At 39.6% G+C, this 15814-nt stretch overlaps 1 protein-coding gene across 1 annotated transcript; it reads left to right on the plus strand.

Moving 5' to 3' along the window:
- SPINK8 (serine peptidase inhibitor, Kazal type 8 (putative)) lies at positions 4100 to 12373 on the plus strand. Its single transcript, XM_013973489.2, has 4 exons — positions 4100 to 4187; positions 6853 to 6899; positions 7656 to 7777; positions 12292 to 12373. Exons 1-4 carry the CDS (start codon positions 4121 to 4123, stop codon positions 12371 to 12373), a joined length of 318 nt encoding a protein of 105 aa, XP_013828943.1. The 5' UTR covers positions 4100 to 4120.

A 15814-nucleotide genomic window follows, 5' to 3' on the forward strand; every position in this document is an offset into this window, starting at 1 on the left:
ACATGCCTCTAAAATAGTTTGGCAAGAACAGCTATATTTTAGAGTGCAGTGGACAGTACACATCACCCTCAGGAAACTGAGACAGCAACGAAAGAGATTTAGGTATATAGAATTTGGAGCTGGAAGAAATAGATTTGAATTGTGCCTACACTTCCTATCTTTAAGGTTTTGTCAACCTAAAGAAAAATGCACAACATAAGAGCTGTGAGTTTACATTTTATTCATGGACCTTACTGAGGACTAGAGCCTGGGAGACAGCCTCTCATTAGCTCTGAGGGGACTGCTCTGAAGAAATAGAGAAAGAAGTTAACTTATATATGATTTTTAAGCAATTATTATTATTATTATTTTTTGTAGTTTTGCTGGGTCTTTATTGTTGCATGGGCTTTCTCTACTCGTGGAGAGCTGCTGCTACCTTCTAGTTGCAGTGCTCAGGCTTCTCACTGTGGTGACTTCCCTTGTTGCAGAGCATGGCCTCTAGGGCATGTGTGCTTCAGTAACTGAGGCAGGTGGGCTCAGTAATTGTGGCTCCCAGACTCTAGAGCACAGGCTCAGTAACTGGTGCACGGATTTAGTTGTTCCACAGCATGTGGGACCTTCCTGGAACAGGGATCAAACTCATGTCCCCTGCTTTGGCAGGTGGATTCTCTACCACTGAGCCACCAGGGAAGTCCCTACATATGAATTTTGGCTAGAAAATATATGCAGTCCAGCATACATCTTGATTATAGATTACTTTTATTCACAAAGAATAAATAATCAAGCTAATTATTTTTTTTAGTGCTTTTCTATGTATGGAAAGATGCAAGACTGTGGGTTCATTAAAATTCTTCTTAACATCTATATCTAACTATCTAAGGGGTCTGCTTGTCCAAAGCACAGAGTTCCTCATTCTTTTTCATCCTGAATTCCGCCAAGTGCAATGTTGGTCAGCAACTACAGTGGCTAACTTCATACTTGTAGAACTGAATAGTGAGCAACATTCATTATTTCACAGTTCACTCTGTTCTGCTGCCAGGCACTGCAACCTTAAAAAGACAGTTATACCCCTCCAGCCAACACGCACACACATGCACGCACACGCCCCCTTATTTCATTATCAACAGGCTGGACATAAAGAACATTTTGTCCATCAAGTTTATATGAGCAACTGTGGAAGTACAGCAGGTAAGGTGGACTTAATAATTTGCAAACTTTTGAGCAGGAAAAGAGTTACATTATTTATTATTTGTTTTTATTCGGAGAAAGTCTTGGGCAGAAGCTACCTAGATATATAATTTCCCTGGAAAATGTATAAAAACTATACAACTGGCTTGTACTGTAGTATTTTCAATAATGCCAGTAAGCTGCTGATAAATATGCTATGGTTTTCACTTCAATAATGTTATAGGTTACTAAGAATTAACACCAAAGTCATCATATAATGGAAGATTAAGGATATGGCAGAGAGTATTCAGTGTTTTGAATCTTCCCATTTCTTATTGTCTGTTGACCCACATGTGTCACTGCACTTTCTAGTGACTGCTGGCCTTACCTCAGAAATAAATCTCAACTTTAAAACAGGTCATTGAAAAAGTCTTGGTGCTCATGCTTTACCGAAGGATCCCCTGCAGACATTCTTTACTACCTACTTTTCTGGCATCATCATCTTTTTTTTTTTTTTAAGATTTTTTCCCAGGTTGTTGTTGTTGTTGTTGTTGTTGTTGTTGTTTTTTGGTTGCACTGGATCTTTGTTGCTGTGCATGGGCTTTCTCTAGCTGTGGACAGCGGGGGCTGCTCTTCATTGCCGTGCACAGGCTTCTCATTGTGGTGGCTTCTCTTGTTGTGAAGCAGAAGCCCTTTCTAGACGCACAGGCTTCAGTAGTTGCAGCTCACAGGCTCTAGATCTTGGGCTCGGTAGTTGTGGTACATGGGCTTAGTTGCTCTGTGACACGTGCAATCTTCCCAGACCAGGGATCAAATAGTGTCGCTAGCATTGCAAGGTGGACTCTCATGCACTGTGCCACCAGGGAAGTCCTGACATATTCTAAAATTCTATTTTTTTAAGGTAGCCAGGTGACACATTTATTCTGAATCTTTGAATCCAAACCCTTATACAGATAAATCTAATACATTATTGTTTTAGGTGAAAAGGTAAAAATAAAGAAGTACAAAGTTGGAGGACTTATATACAAAAGAGTGTTGTCTGCCATCTGCTTGATCTACAAGGATTGACTCATTAGCCACTGCAGTCACTGAGCTTCACACACCCTGAAAGGAGTTCAGGGTGAAGATCAGAAACGAGGCACGCTGTGTTCTGGGGAAACTGGCAGAACAGGCTTTCAGATAGGTAGATATTTTCAGGAGAAAATTTTATGAACTCAATGTCTGGCATCTTCCCATACTTAGAAAAGCACCAAAATCATTAACTGAGACATCTCCTCATGGCTAGTGCCAACTTCTACCAAGATATGTGCTGGATTGCACATACTCCTTTGCCAAAGTCACATATATGCTGACTTACCCCCTTACCACTTCGGAGCAGTTCTTCAGAGCTATCAGAGAGGCTCTCTCCCAGATTATAGTCCTCAGTGAGCCCACAAATAAAACTGAAACTCACAGCTTTTATGTTGTGTGTTTTTATTTCAGTTGACATTATCATAGAGCCATAATTAAAATAGTATGGTTTGAGCTCTTGTATAGACAAATAGATAAATGGAACAGAAGAGTGTCCAGGAATAGACCCATACATACATATATTCCCTTCTAAAATTCTATTTTTGAGATCATTTTTTTTCTCATGACCAATTCAGTTCAGTTCAGTTCAGTTCAGTCGCTCAGTCATGTCCGACTCTTTGTGACCCCATGAGTCACAGCACGCCAGGCCTCCCTATTCATCACCATCTCCCGGAGTTCACTCAGACTCACATCCATCGAGTCCATGATGCCATCCAGCCATCTCATCCTCAGTCGTCCCCTTCTCCTCCTGCCCCCAATCCCTCCCAGCATCAGAGTCTTTTCCAATGAGTCAACTCTTCGCATGAGGTGGCCAAAGTACTGGAGTTTCAGCTTTAGCATCATTCCTTCCAAAGAATTCCCAGGGTTGATCTCCTTCAGAATGGACTGGTTGGATCTCCTTGCAGTCCAAGGGACTCTCTAGAGTCTTCTCCAACACCACAGTTCAAAAGCATCAATTCTTCGGCGCTCAGCCTTCTTCACAGTCCAACTCTCACATCCATACATGACCACAGGAAAAACATAGCCTTGACTAGACGGACCTTAGTCGGCAAAATAATGTCTCTGCTTTTGAATATGCTATCAAGGTTGGTCATAACTTTTCTTCCAAGGAGTAAGCGTCTGTTAATTTCATGGCTGTAATCACCATCTGCAGTGATTCTGAAGCCCCAAAAAATAAAGTCTGACACTGTTTCCACTGTTTCCCCATCTATTTCCCATGAAGTGATGGGACCAGATGCCATGATCTTCTTTTTCTGAATGTTGAGCTTTAGGCCAACTTTTTCACTCTCCTCTTTCACTTCCATCAAGAGGCTTTTTAGCTCCTCTTCACTTTCTGCCATAAGGGTGGTGTTATCTGCATATCTGAGGTTATTGATATTTCTCCTGGCAATCTTGATTCCAGCTTGTGTTTCTTCCAGTCCAGCGTTTCTCATGATGTATTCTGCATAGAAGTTAAATAAGCAGGGTGACAATATACAGCCTTGATGTACTCCTTTTCCTATTTGGAACCAGTCTGTTGTTCCATGTCCAGTTCTAACTGTTGCTTCCTGACCTGGATACAGATTTCTCAAGAGGCAGGTCAGGTGGTCTGGTATTCCCATCTCTTTCAGAATTTTCCACAGTTGATTGTGATCCACACAGTCAAAGGCTTTGGCATAGTCAATAACGCAGAAATAGATGTTTTTCTGGAACTCTCATGACCAGTTACTCCAGGGAAATGAACTAGGCAATGTAATTGCATCAGACACAATTCATTCCAAATAACCCAAGGAAAGAAAAAACATTAAATATTTAGACTTCATTTCCTGGTTAATGATGGATCTCTATGAGAATTTGTATGTTGTGTGGAATTTTTTCTGTCTTACTGTCAACATCTCCGTATTTCCACAGTTCTTCTGCCACCATGAAGGGGGTCTTCTCTAGTACCATTCTTGTTCTGGTCATCTCCATGTGGGCTGCCTTCGCAGTTGGTGAGTTCCGTGTCCTTACTGTGCCCACATTTTCTGCTGTATATTCAAGATCATGGAAATGTTAGAAGTAAAGTAGAAATGCTGTCCTGTTTTATTTAAGTCTAATTCTTCAGAGTCATGCAGACACTGAACCCCCAGAAAGAAAGGATTCACACAGTGCTATTGGTATCAAAACTGGTGGTTGAAAACAAAGCTGTATTGGTATAAGGAAATGACACTAGACAGTAAATCAACAGGAACGAAGGACGAGAACCAGAAGTGGTGAATAAAACGTTAATATTACAAAATCACTAAATACATACTCACTGTCCTTTCTTCTCTAAGCTTCTTTAAAAGACATGAAATTGTATAAAAATTATAGCAATTTATTGTTGGGTTTGTGACTAATATAAATGTAATGTGTATAACAACAATGTAATAAAAGGAAGGACAGAGCTATATAGGAGTAACATTTCTATATATCACTTGAATTAAAATTGTATAAATCTGAAGTATATTCTGATAAGCTAAAATAAATACAGTAGTTGCAGCAGTGCAACTACTAAAAAACGAAAAAAAGAAAATACAAGGATTTCCTTGGTGGTCCAGTGGCTAAGACTCTACGGTCACAACGTAGGGAAACTGGTTTCAATCTTTGGTCAGGGAACGAGATCCCATATATCGCTACACAACTAAAGATTGTACATGCTGCAACAAAGATTGAAGATCCTCCACACCACAAGACCCGGTACAGCCAAAAATAAATAAAAATTTGTTAATTAAAAAAAAGCCTGCATTATACATAAAAAAGGAACAAAATAATAGATCAGGGGTTTCCCTGGTGGTCCAGTAGTTAAGACTCCATATTCCCAATGCAGAGGGCACGGGTTCAATCCCTGGTCAAGGAACTAAGATCCTGAATGCTGCACAGGGTGGCAAAAAATAAAATCAGTTGGATTTCATAAAATTAAACATTTTAGTGATGTAAAGGATACCAACAAAGATGTCCATAAAGTGGAAGACTGCCTAGAGAATGGGAGAAATTATTTGTAAAGCATCTATCAAAAAGAGAGATAATAACAAACATTAACAAAGATGTGAAGAAAAATGGAACTCTCATATAATGCTGGTGCGGATGTAAAATGGTGTGGCTACCTTAGAAAATAATCCAGAAGTTCCTCCAAAGTTCACCATATAACCCAGCAACTCCACTCTTAGGTATACATCTAAGGGAAATGAAAAACACATGACCACAAAAAAAACAGGCACATAGGAATTCCCTGGCAGTCCAGTTAGGTGAGGACTCTGAGCTTCCACTGCCTGTGGCCTGGGTTTGATTCCTAGTCAGGGAAGATCTCCTTTGGTGTAGGGGAAAAAAAGAGAATATTCACAGCAGCGTATCAAGTTTCCATACTGTTGTGATTATCACATTCACCTCACTGCAGCCTTATTCATAATAGCCAAAGAGTGAAAACAATTCAAATGTCCATTAATTGATTAATGGATAAACAAAATACGGTATATACGTACAACAGAATATTATTTAATTATAAAAAGGAATGAAGTATTGATGCATGCGATAACATGGATACACCTTTACAACACTAAGTGAAAGAGATAGAAAGGAAAGACTACATATTGTATGATTCCATTTGGATGAAGTGTCCAGAACAGACAGAAAGTAGATTAGAGTTGTCTGGGTTGGGGGAAGGGAAGAATGAGAAGAGCCTGCTGTTGGGTGCAGGGTTTCTTTTGAGGGTGATGAAAATGTTCTAGAAGTGACTGTGTTGATGGTTGCACACCTCTGTGAATATACTAAGAACCACTGAATTGTATACTTTAATTTTTTATTTATTTTTGATTGTGCTGGGTCTTTGTTGCTGCATGCAAGCTTTCTCTAGTTGCAGAGAGCCAGCGTGCAGGCTTCTCAACGTGGTGGCTTCTCCTGTTACAGAGCATAGGCTCTAGGTACACCTCCTTCAGTAGTTGCAACTCACGGGCTCTAGTGTGGGCTCAGTAGTTGTGGCACACGGGCTTTGTTCCTCTGCGGCATGTGGAATCTTCACAGACCACGGGTGGAACCCATGTCCCCTTCTTTGGCAGGCAGATTGTTAACCACTGGACCACCAGGGAAGTCCTCAACTATACACTTTAAATAGGTGAATTCTATGGCATATGAATGATAGCTAATAAAGATACATATATTATAGAGAGAGTGGACAATATATATTATCAGGTCATAATTATATAACTACATAAAATTAATATAATTATATAAAACTATATAAGTATTATATGTGTGTGTGTGTAATTGCAAAGACTGTTTTGGATCAAGAATATGTAACCCAGCATCTTTTAAGGCATTTCAATATAACTACTTCATATAACTTAGTGTGTGTTTTCTAAAAAGAACAGAGAATGATTGTAAAAGTTGTTATTTACCTGTGAAGGGGAAAGGTCAGAATTAAGATCTCTTCTTTACAAAGAGGAGGGGACAGAAGTTTCCTGATTCTTTGCTCCTCTGAGGCCCCCTTTGGAGGGCAGCATGCATCAAAAAGGAACCTCTGCCTCTCCTGATGGGATCTGATGCTTCCTGGGTGCCAACCAGGTTTCCTTCATCCTCACTTTTACCCTTAAGGGCAGAAGACAGAGCAGCAACTCTTTCGAATATGCTTTTGTTTTCCAGACTTTCCTCTTCCTATGGACAGAGGGACTGACCTAGAAAAGACAACGGTAAGCTCTGCTTCCTTGCTTCCCAAGCTCAGCAATGGAGAGGAAAAACAGTTTCCCTGATGGTCTCGGCTCATTTTTCTGGGAGGCAGGTGCCAGGGAAAATATCTGTGGGGATAACCCCACAGCAACAGCTGAGTCACTAACTGTATGTAGTGCCTTTTATATGTTCCTGGGTATAAACCCCAATCAGTTCATACAACTCTCTTGTGGGATAGAAGGCAAGTATTTTGCACCATCAAATAAATGAGGAAGTTGTGGCTCAAATTCAGGTCTGTCCTATGCTGAGGTGGACATTCTCTCAACTGAGATATGCTAAGACATACATCTTGCCTCCCACAGATCAAGTGAGGTTCTCATTCTCTCTGTCCCCTTCCTTCTAAATCGTAACTCTCCTGTAATAAGTCTGAGCCTACTGCTATCTGAAGCACCATATACAAGTCAACCAGAAATGTTCATAAGCGTATTCTAATCTCTGAAACCTAACAATCACATTTTGTAATTAGTGAGACAGGGAATTTCATCCTAAAAAGAATTTATAGCCCAGACTGGGGAGTCTACAGATTACATGTGTTATATTATGTTATATACATACTGTTGGTGGTGAGCACGAGGGGTCAAATACTGAGATTTCTGAAGCCTGCTCTCCAAACTCCTGGTCTATTGCTCCGTATTCCATCCTTCTCCCCTGCGCCCAGCAATCAAGGCTAGAGGAGCCGGATAAAGGGCTCTGATGCAGTGTCTGTGTCTCACCTTCAGGCTGAATGCACCAAGAACATCAATAAGTGCTGGATTTTAGCCTACCTCAGGCCAACAGACTCCATATGCGGCAGTGACCACATTACCTACAGTGGCGAATGCCACCTCTGCTACAGAATTCTGTAAGTCTTCATTTTTTTTTTCACTCTCCTTTCTCTCAAGTCAAGAGGCTAAACGTGGTCAGGATAGGAAAGGCCTCCTTGGAACACTTCCAATTGATTAGATCTTCCTTCCAGAGAATGCTCCACTATTGCTCCTCCATTTCTTCTCTCCCTCCCTATGCTCCCCAATGTGATCCCATTCAGACAGAAACAAAAACCCACTGAAGTGACTGTGCTATGTCTGGCCTGGACAAAGACCAAGTGGAAGAAACTCAGTAGCGCAAGTAGCCACAGCAGTCAGGTCTTGTGACCACAGATGAAGGTTATCCTTAAGCTCCCTCAGGCCAAAGAACAAAAGCCTGATGAAGAAGAGGAGGTAGCTGGGCAAAGTATCTGTCTTCTAAGTCCAACATATGACCTTCCTGAGTCCTTGGCTGCTCTTTAATCCTGTGTATGTGCTGTACTTCCTTGGTTGTCATAATTTTGTTGTTGAAAACTGGAGGAGTATAATATCACAACTCTGGAAATCAGATTCTCTCCACTCTCCAAGGTTTGTTACTGTTGCTGTTTGTTAGTTTAATGACTTCTGGAATAATTCTGTGAAGCTTGCATGTTTTGGTCATGTATAGTCACTACACAGGTCCCATTTAATTGTCTTAGGGATCTCCTAAAGATTGAACAGAAATTGTCTTAAATGGCTAAAACCGATAAATCTACCAGTCTTTTAAAAAATATTTATTTATTTTTGGCTGTGCTGGGTCTTCGTTGCTGTGCAGGCTCGTCTCTAGTTGGGGCGAGTCGGGGCTACTCTCTAGTTGTGATGCACAGGCTTTTTATTTTGGTGGCTTCTCTAGTTGTAGATCACAGGCTGTAGGGTGCACAGGCTTCAGCAGTTGCAGTTCCTGGGCTCTAGAGCACAGGATTATTAGTTGTGGCACACAGGCTTAGTTGCTCCGTGACATACGAGATCTTCCCTGACCAGGGATCAAAGCTGTGTCTCCTACATTGGCAGGTGGATTCTTTGCCACTGAGCCACCTGGGAAGCCTTCTTCCAATCTCTGCCAACAAAACCTTTATGTGTTAGATAGGGGTCCACCTCATTCTTTTGTATACAATTATCTAGTTGCTCCAGCACCATTTTTTGAAGAGACTATTCTTTTCCCATTGAATAGTCTTGGCACTCTTGCTAAAAATCAGTTGGCCATAGATGTTGGGTTTATTTCTGGATTCTCATTTCTATTCCATTATTCTCTGTCTAACCTGATGTTGGTACCACAACACTGATTATCTTTGTAGTCAGTTTTGAGATCAGGTGTGTGGGGTCCTCCCAACTTCTTCCCCCCTCAAAATGGTTCTGGTTACTCAGGTCTTTTGCAATTCCATATAAATTTGAAGGTAGTCTTTTCCACTTCTGAAAAAAAAAAAAGGCCATTGGGATTTTGACAAGGGTTACATCGAATCTGTCAGTTGCTTTGGGTAGTATAAACGTTTTAACAATATTAAGTTTTCTAATCCATGAGGATGGGAGAGCTTTTCATTTATTTAGGCCTTCTTTCATTTCTTTCAGCAATGTTTTGTAGCATCCAGTGGACAGTCTTTAACCTCCTGGGTTAAATTTATTTTCAGGTATCTTATTTTTTGAATGATATTGTAAATGCAACATTTAATTTTCTTTTCAGATTGTTCTTTGTTGGTTTATAGAAACAGAGTTGATTTTCCTGTGTTCTTGTATTCTGAAATACTGCTCAGTTTATTACCTTTAATAATTTTTATAGGAATTCTTTGAGATTTTCTTTACATAGAACCATGTCATCTTCAAATATAGTTTCACTTCTTCCTTTCCAGTTTGGATGGCTTTTCCCCCCAGCTTTATTGAAGTATAATTGAAAATAATATAAAATTTTGGATTTCTCTCTTTCCAAATGTTCTAGTTCAAGCTTTCACTACTGAGTGCAATGTTAGATGTGGGATTTTCATAAATGTTCTTTGTTATATTGAGGAGTTTTTCTTCAATTCCTAGTTTTCTGAGTAATTTTATTATGAAAGGGTGTTTGATTTTGTCAGATGTTGTAGGTTTTTTCAGATTTTTGTTTTTTTAATTAAACATAATTTTCATTGAATGAGTATTTAAATTCTATAGTGCATAACAGGTTTTAAGTTTCACACACATGACTTCATATCCTCCCATAATAGTTCTCTTTTCCCCCTTACCCCTACAATGTCCTTCACCCCTTCCCTCTCCCCACTGATGACCACTAGTTTGTTCTCTGTATCTGTGACAGTTTTTTTGTTGTTTCATTCACTAATTTGTTGTAATTTTTTAGATTCCACATATAAGTGATATCATACAGTATTTGTCTTTCTCTCTCTGACTTATTTCACTTGGCATAATGCTCTCCAAGTCCATCCATGTTGTTGCAAATGGCAAAATTTCTTTTTTTTTTTTTTGTGGCTGAGTATCATTTCATTGTTATGTATACCACAGCTTCTTTATCCATTAATCTGTTGATAAAACTCTTAGGTTGATTCCATGTCTTTGCAATTATAGATAATGCTGCTATGAACACTGGGGTACATGTATCCTTTCAAATTATTGTTGCTTTTTAAAATTACACAGAGGAGTGGAAATGCTGGGTCATATGGTTCTATTTTAAAATTTTTTAAGAGATCCCCCCATACATTTTAAACAGTGGCTGCACCAATTTACATTGGCCACCAACAGTGCCTAAGTGTTCCCTTTTCTCCCCATCTTTGTCAATATCTGTTATTTGGATTCTTTTTGATGATAGCCATTCTGACAGATGTCAGGTGATATCTCACCATGGTTTTGAACTGCATATCCATATTAATTACTGATGCTGAAATGATGTGTGTTTTTTTTAACATGAATGTGATGAGAATGTGACTCTTTTGCTTCATTCTTTTAATATGATGTTAGTACACTGGCTTATATTTTTAGGTTGAACCACCCTGTATTCATGGGATAAACCCAACTTGGTCATGATGTATAGACCTTTGAATATGCTATTATATTCAGTTTGCCAGTATTTCAGTTCAGTTCAGTTGCTCAGTCATGTCCGACTCTTTGCAACCCCAAAGATTGCAGCATGCAATGGGCTGCTGTCTACAGGGTCGCACAGAGTCGGACACGAATGAAGCGACTTAGCAGCAGCAGCAGCAGGCTTCCCTCTCCATCACCAACTCCCAGAATTTACTCAAACTCATGTCCATCGAATGGGTAATGTCATCCAACCATCTCATCCTCTGTCGACCCCTTCTCCTCTTGCCTTCACTATTTCCCAGCATCAGGGTCTTTTCTAATGAGTCAGTTCCTCACATCAGGTGGCCAAAGTGTTGGAGTTTCAGCTTCAGTTCTTCCAACAAATATTCAAGACTGATTTCCTTTAGGATGGACTGGTTGGCTCTCCTTGCAGTCCAAGGGACTCTCAAGAGTCTTCTCCAACACCATAGTTCAAAAGCATCAATTCTTTGGTGCTCGGCTTTCTTTATAGTCCAACTCTCACATCCATACATGACATGGAAAAACCATACCTTTGACTAGACGGACCTTTGCAGGCAAAGTAATGCCTATGCTTTTTAGTATGCTGTCTAGGTTGGTCATAGCTTTTCTTCCAAGGAGCAAGCGTCTTTTAATTTCATAGCTGCAGTCACCGTCTGCAGAGACTTTGGAGCCCCCCAAAATAAAGTCTGTCACTGTTTGCATTGTTTCCCCATCTATTTGCCATGAAGGGATGGGACCAGATGCCATGATCTTAGTCTTGTGAATGTCGAGTTTTAAGCCAGCTAAATAATGTTGCCAGTATTTAGCTGACAGTTTCTGCATCTAGTTTTCTTTTTTTGTGATGTCTGGCTTTGCTATTAAGGTAATTCTAGCTTCACAGAATCAATCAGGAATCTTATTCTACTATTTGGAAGAGTTTGAAAAGAAATGGAATCAAATCTTTAACTATTTCATAGAATTCTCTGAAGAAGCCATTTGGTGCTGAGTTTCTCTTTTTTAGGAGGTTTTCAATAACTGATTCAATCTCTTTACTTGATATATGTCCTGTTGATATTTTCTATTTCTTCTTGAGTTAGTTTAGGTAATATGTGTTTATAGGAATTTGTCCATTTCATCTAGGTTATCTAATCAGCTGATGTACAGCTGTTCATTGCCTTCCCTTGTAACCATTTTTATTTCTGTAAGGTCAGTAGTAATGTCTTTACCTTTCATCAAATGGATAATTTAACTGTATTGCACATTCACTTCCTAATACTCTGCATTTCTACTTAAATACTCAAGATTACTTTGAATTTTCTATATTTGATTTCAGACTGAATATGTTTTATACACTCAACCTCTTTGACAAATAAACATATAGTAGATATTTAAAAATAACTTATTAAATAAGAAATCACTATTAGCTAAATGTCTCCTTCTCAAACTTAGCTAAAGATTATCATGTCAAATTTAGAAATAATTTGTGATATACCATAGAGTAAAAGTAATCATTTTGAAATATAATTTCTTACAGATATGAAAAACTTAACATAATTAAACTGCATGATGGACCATGTGTAAGTAAAATCACTTTTATTTTTCATTTTGGGGAGTAAACCAGATAGAGTTAAAGAGTTCCTTGTTCTAGAGGATTTTAAAGATTTGTTATGAAAAATTTCAAACATATATAAAATTAGAAATAATAATACCATGACCTTTCATGCCCATCTTATAGCGCAGTGTTGGTCACATTTCCTTCGTCTTTTTTTTCTTTGCTGAAGTATTAACACAAGTCTGACATCATGTAATTTCACTCTTACATACTCCACAGGGCATCTCTGAGAGGTGTTACATTTCCTTACATACCCACAATGCTATTATTACACCTAAGTATCTCCTTGCCATCTTCTTTTGAACATACTTCCTGTTCAAAATTTCCCAGCCATCTCAAAAATAACATCTTCTTAGGGAAGGAATGTATTTCAGGCTGATAATTCAGCAGCAAAGAACATTTATTCCATCCTTTCTCTTCCCTGCCATGCCCAATTTGGGGGATATTGACAAAAGATACTAATCGGAACATAAAAGGTTATTCTGAGAGTAAACAGATCAGGCTTTGATACTGACTTTGATTTTGACTCCAGGGTCATAGAGTACAAGCAAGAACTCAGCTAATGCCAAAGAGATTATTGTAGCTTTATGAGGCATGGCAACAGGACTGGGACAAATTATCTTAGAACAGAACATGAAAGACTTCTCGGTGGTCCAGCAGTTAAGGATCCGCCTACCAATGCAGTGGACACAGCTTTGATCCTTGGTTTGGGAAGATTCCACATGCCATAAGAAAGCCCTTGTGCTACAACTACTGAGCCCATGCACCACAACTACTGAAGCCCAGGAACCCTAGAGCCAATGCTCTGCAACAAGAGAAGCCATGGCAATGAGAAGACCATGCCCTGCAACTACAGAGTAGCCCCGACGTGCTACAACTAGAGAGAGACTGTGTGTAGCAATGAAGACCCAGTGCAGTCAAAATAATAATAATTAATTAAAGAGAAAATGTGTGTGGAAGGGAACACAGGTTAAAAAGACATAATTTTGTAATACTTTTATGACAGCCTCTTCTGACAATCTCAATTCACAAGGCTCATCTGATTTACAGATCAGCATACATATTACTTGTCAAGGACCTAGCAGAAGAGATTAAGAAGAGGTGGCAAGAATACACAGAAGAACTGTAAAAAAAAGATCTTCATGACCCGGATAACCAGGATGGTGTAGTCACTTACCTAGAGCCAGACATCGTGGAGTGTGAAGTCAAGTGGGCCTTAGGAAGCATTACTATGAACAAAGCTAGTGGAAGGATGGAATACCAGCTGAGCTATTTCAAATTTTAAAAGATGATGCTGTGAAAGGGCTGCACTCAATATGCCAGCAAATTTGGAAAGCTCAGCAATGGCCACAGGACTGGAAAAGATCAGTTTTCATTCCAATCCCAAAGAAAGGCAATGCCAAAGAATGTTCAGACTACCATACAATTGTGCTCATTTAACATGATAGCAAGGTAACGCTCAAAACTGAACTGGTTCAAAAAATAATTGGACTGGTTCAAACTTGGGAAAGGAGTATGTCAAGGCTCTATATTGTCATATTTCTTATTTAACTTATATGCAGAGTACGTCATGCGAAATGCCAGGCTGGAATCAAGACTGCTGGGAGAAATATGCAGAAGATACCACCCTAATAGCAGACAGCAAAGAGGAACAAAAAAGTCTCTTAATGAAGGTGAAAGAGGTGTGTGAAAAAGCTGGCTTAAAACTCAACATTCAAAAAACTAAGATCATGGCATCTGGTCCCATCACTTCATGGCAAATAGATGAGGAAAAACAGTGACAGACTTTATTTTCTTGGGCTCCAGAATCACTGCAGATGGTGACTGCAGCCATGAAATTAAAAGACGGTTGTTCCTTGGAAGAACAGCTATGACAAACCTAGACAGTGTATTAAAAAGCAGAGACATCACTTTGCCAACAAAGGTCTGTATAGTCAAAGCTATGGTTTTTCCAGTAGTCATGTACAGATGTGAGAGTTGGACCACAAAGAAGGCTGAGCATTGAAGAATTGATGCTTTCAAAGAGTGGTGCTGGAGAAGACACTTAAGAGTCCCTTGGACAGCAAGGAGATCAAACCAGTCAATTAAAGGAAATCAACTCTGAATATTCACTGGAATGACTGATGCTGAAGCAGAAGCTCCAATCCTTCCGTCACCTGATGTGAAGAGCCGACTCACCGAAAAAGACTCTGATGCTGGGAAACACAGGGGCAGGAGAAGGGGGTGACAGAGGATGGCAGAGGTTGGATGGCATCACTGACTCAATGGACATGAGTTTGAGCTAACTCCAGGAGATAGGGAAGACAGGGAAGCCTGGCATGCTGCAGTTCATGGGGTCACAAAGAGTCAGACACGAGTTAGTGACTGAACAACAATAATAATACATATTACTCACCAGGAAAGGTCTAGTGGACCTAAATGTTCTCTAGTTCCACTAAAGAAAAATCCTAAAGATTCTCAGGCACTTCCATTATCTGGGGGTAACTATCACATGATCTCTACTCTGTCAGACTGTTTTTGACCTAGGCCAATTCATAGATCATCCTGCTGAATCCCCTCCTCTTGTATCTGAACCACAGCCCTTGTTAGGGGCTTCCCAGGCGGTGCAGTGATAAGGAATCCACCTGCCAATGCAGGAGCCCCGGGTTTGATCCCTGGGTCAGGAAAATCCCTTGGAGAAGGAAATCACAGCCCACCCTAGGGTTCTTGCCCAGAAAATCCCAGGGACAGAGGAGCCTGGCAGGCTACAGTCCATGGGGTCACATGAGTCGGACATGACTTAGCGACTAAACAACAATACTTAGCAATATGATGGATCTCAAAACACTACAGCAAGAGAAAAAGCAAGCAACAGAAAAATAAAATTAACACATCATTATGTAAGTTAAAAATAAATACAATTATATATTTTACACAAAGACAGGAAACAAAATGATACACACTGAACACATTAAAATGGCTTGCTATGCTATAAGGAGAAAGGGAATGAATGAATGAATAGTGGCCCCTCCCCACAGTCTTTCAACAAAGCAGAACAGAAACTGTTTTCTTTTTCCCAGTTTGTCTTTATTTATTTTTAAATTTTTATTGGAGTATAGTTGATTTACAATGCTGTGTTAGTTCCTGTTGTACAGCAAGGTCAATCAGTTAAATATAAATATATATCCATTCTTTTTTTATATTATTCTCCCATACAGGTCACTACATAGCATTGAGCAGAGTTCCCTGTGCTATAGAGTAGGTCTTTATTAGTTATTAATTTTATGTACAGTAGTGTTATATGTCAATCCCAAACTCCCAATTTATCCCTGCTCCCTGCCAAACTCTGTTCTTGACAAGATCATAAAGAATATGGTAGCTGCCAAAGCAAGACTAAGTTATCGCTGTCAACGATGTGTCTCGCATTGTCACATGCTTTGCCTATACCCCCTCTCCTGTGCTCCCC

The sequence above is a fragment of the Capra hircus genome, chromosome 22, assembly GCF_001704415.2.
Source record: "Capra hircus breed San Clemente chromosome 22, ASM170441v1, whole genome shotgun sequence".
Classification (NCBI taxonomy): Eukaryota; Metazoa; Chordata; class Mammalia; order Artiodactyla; family Bovidae; genus Capra; species Capra hircus.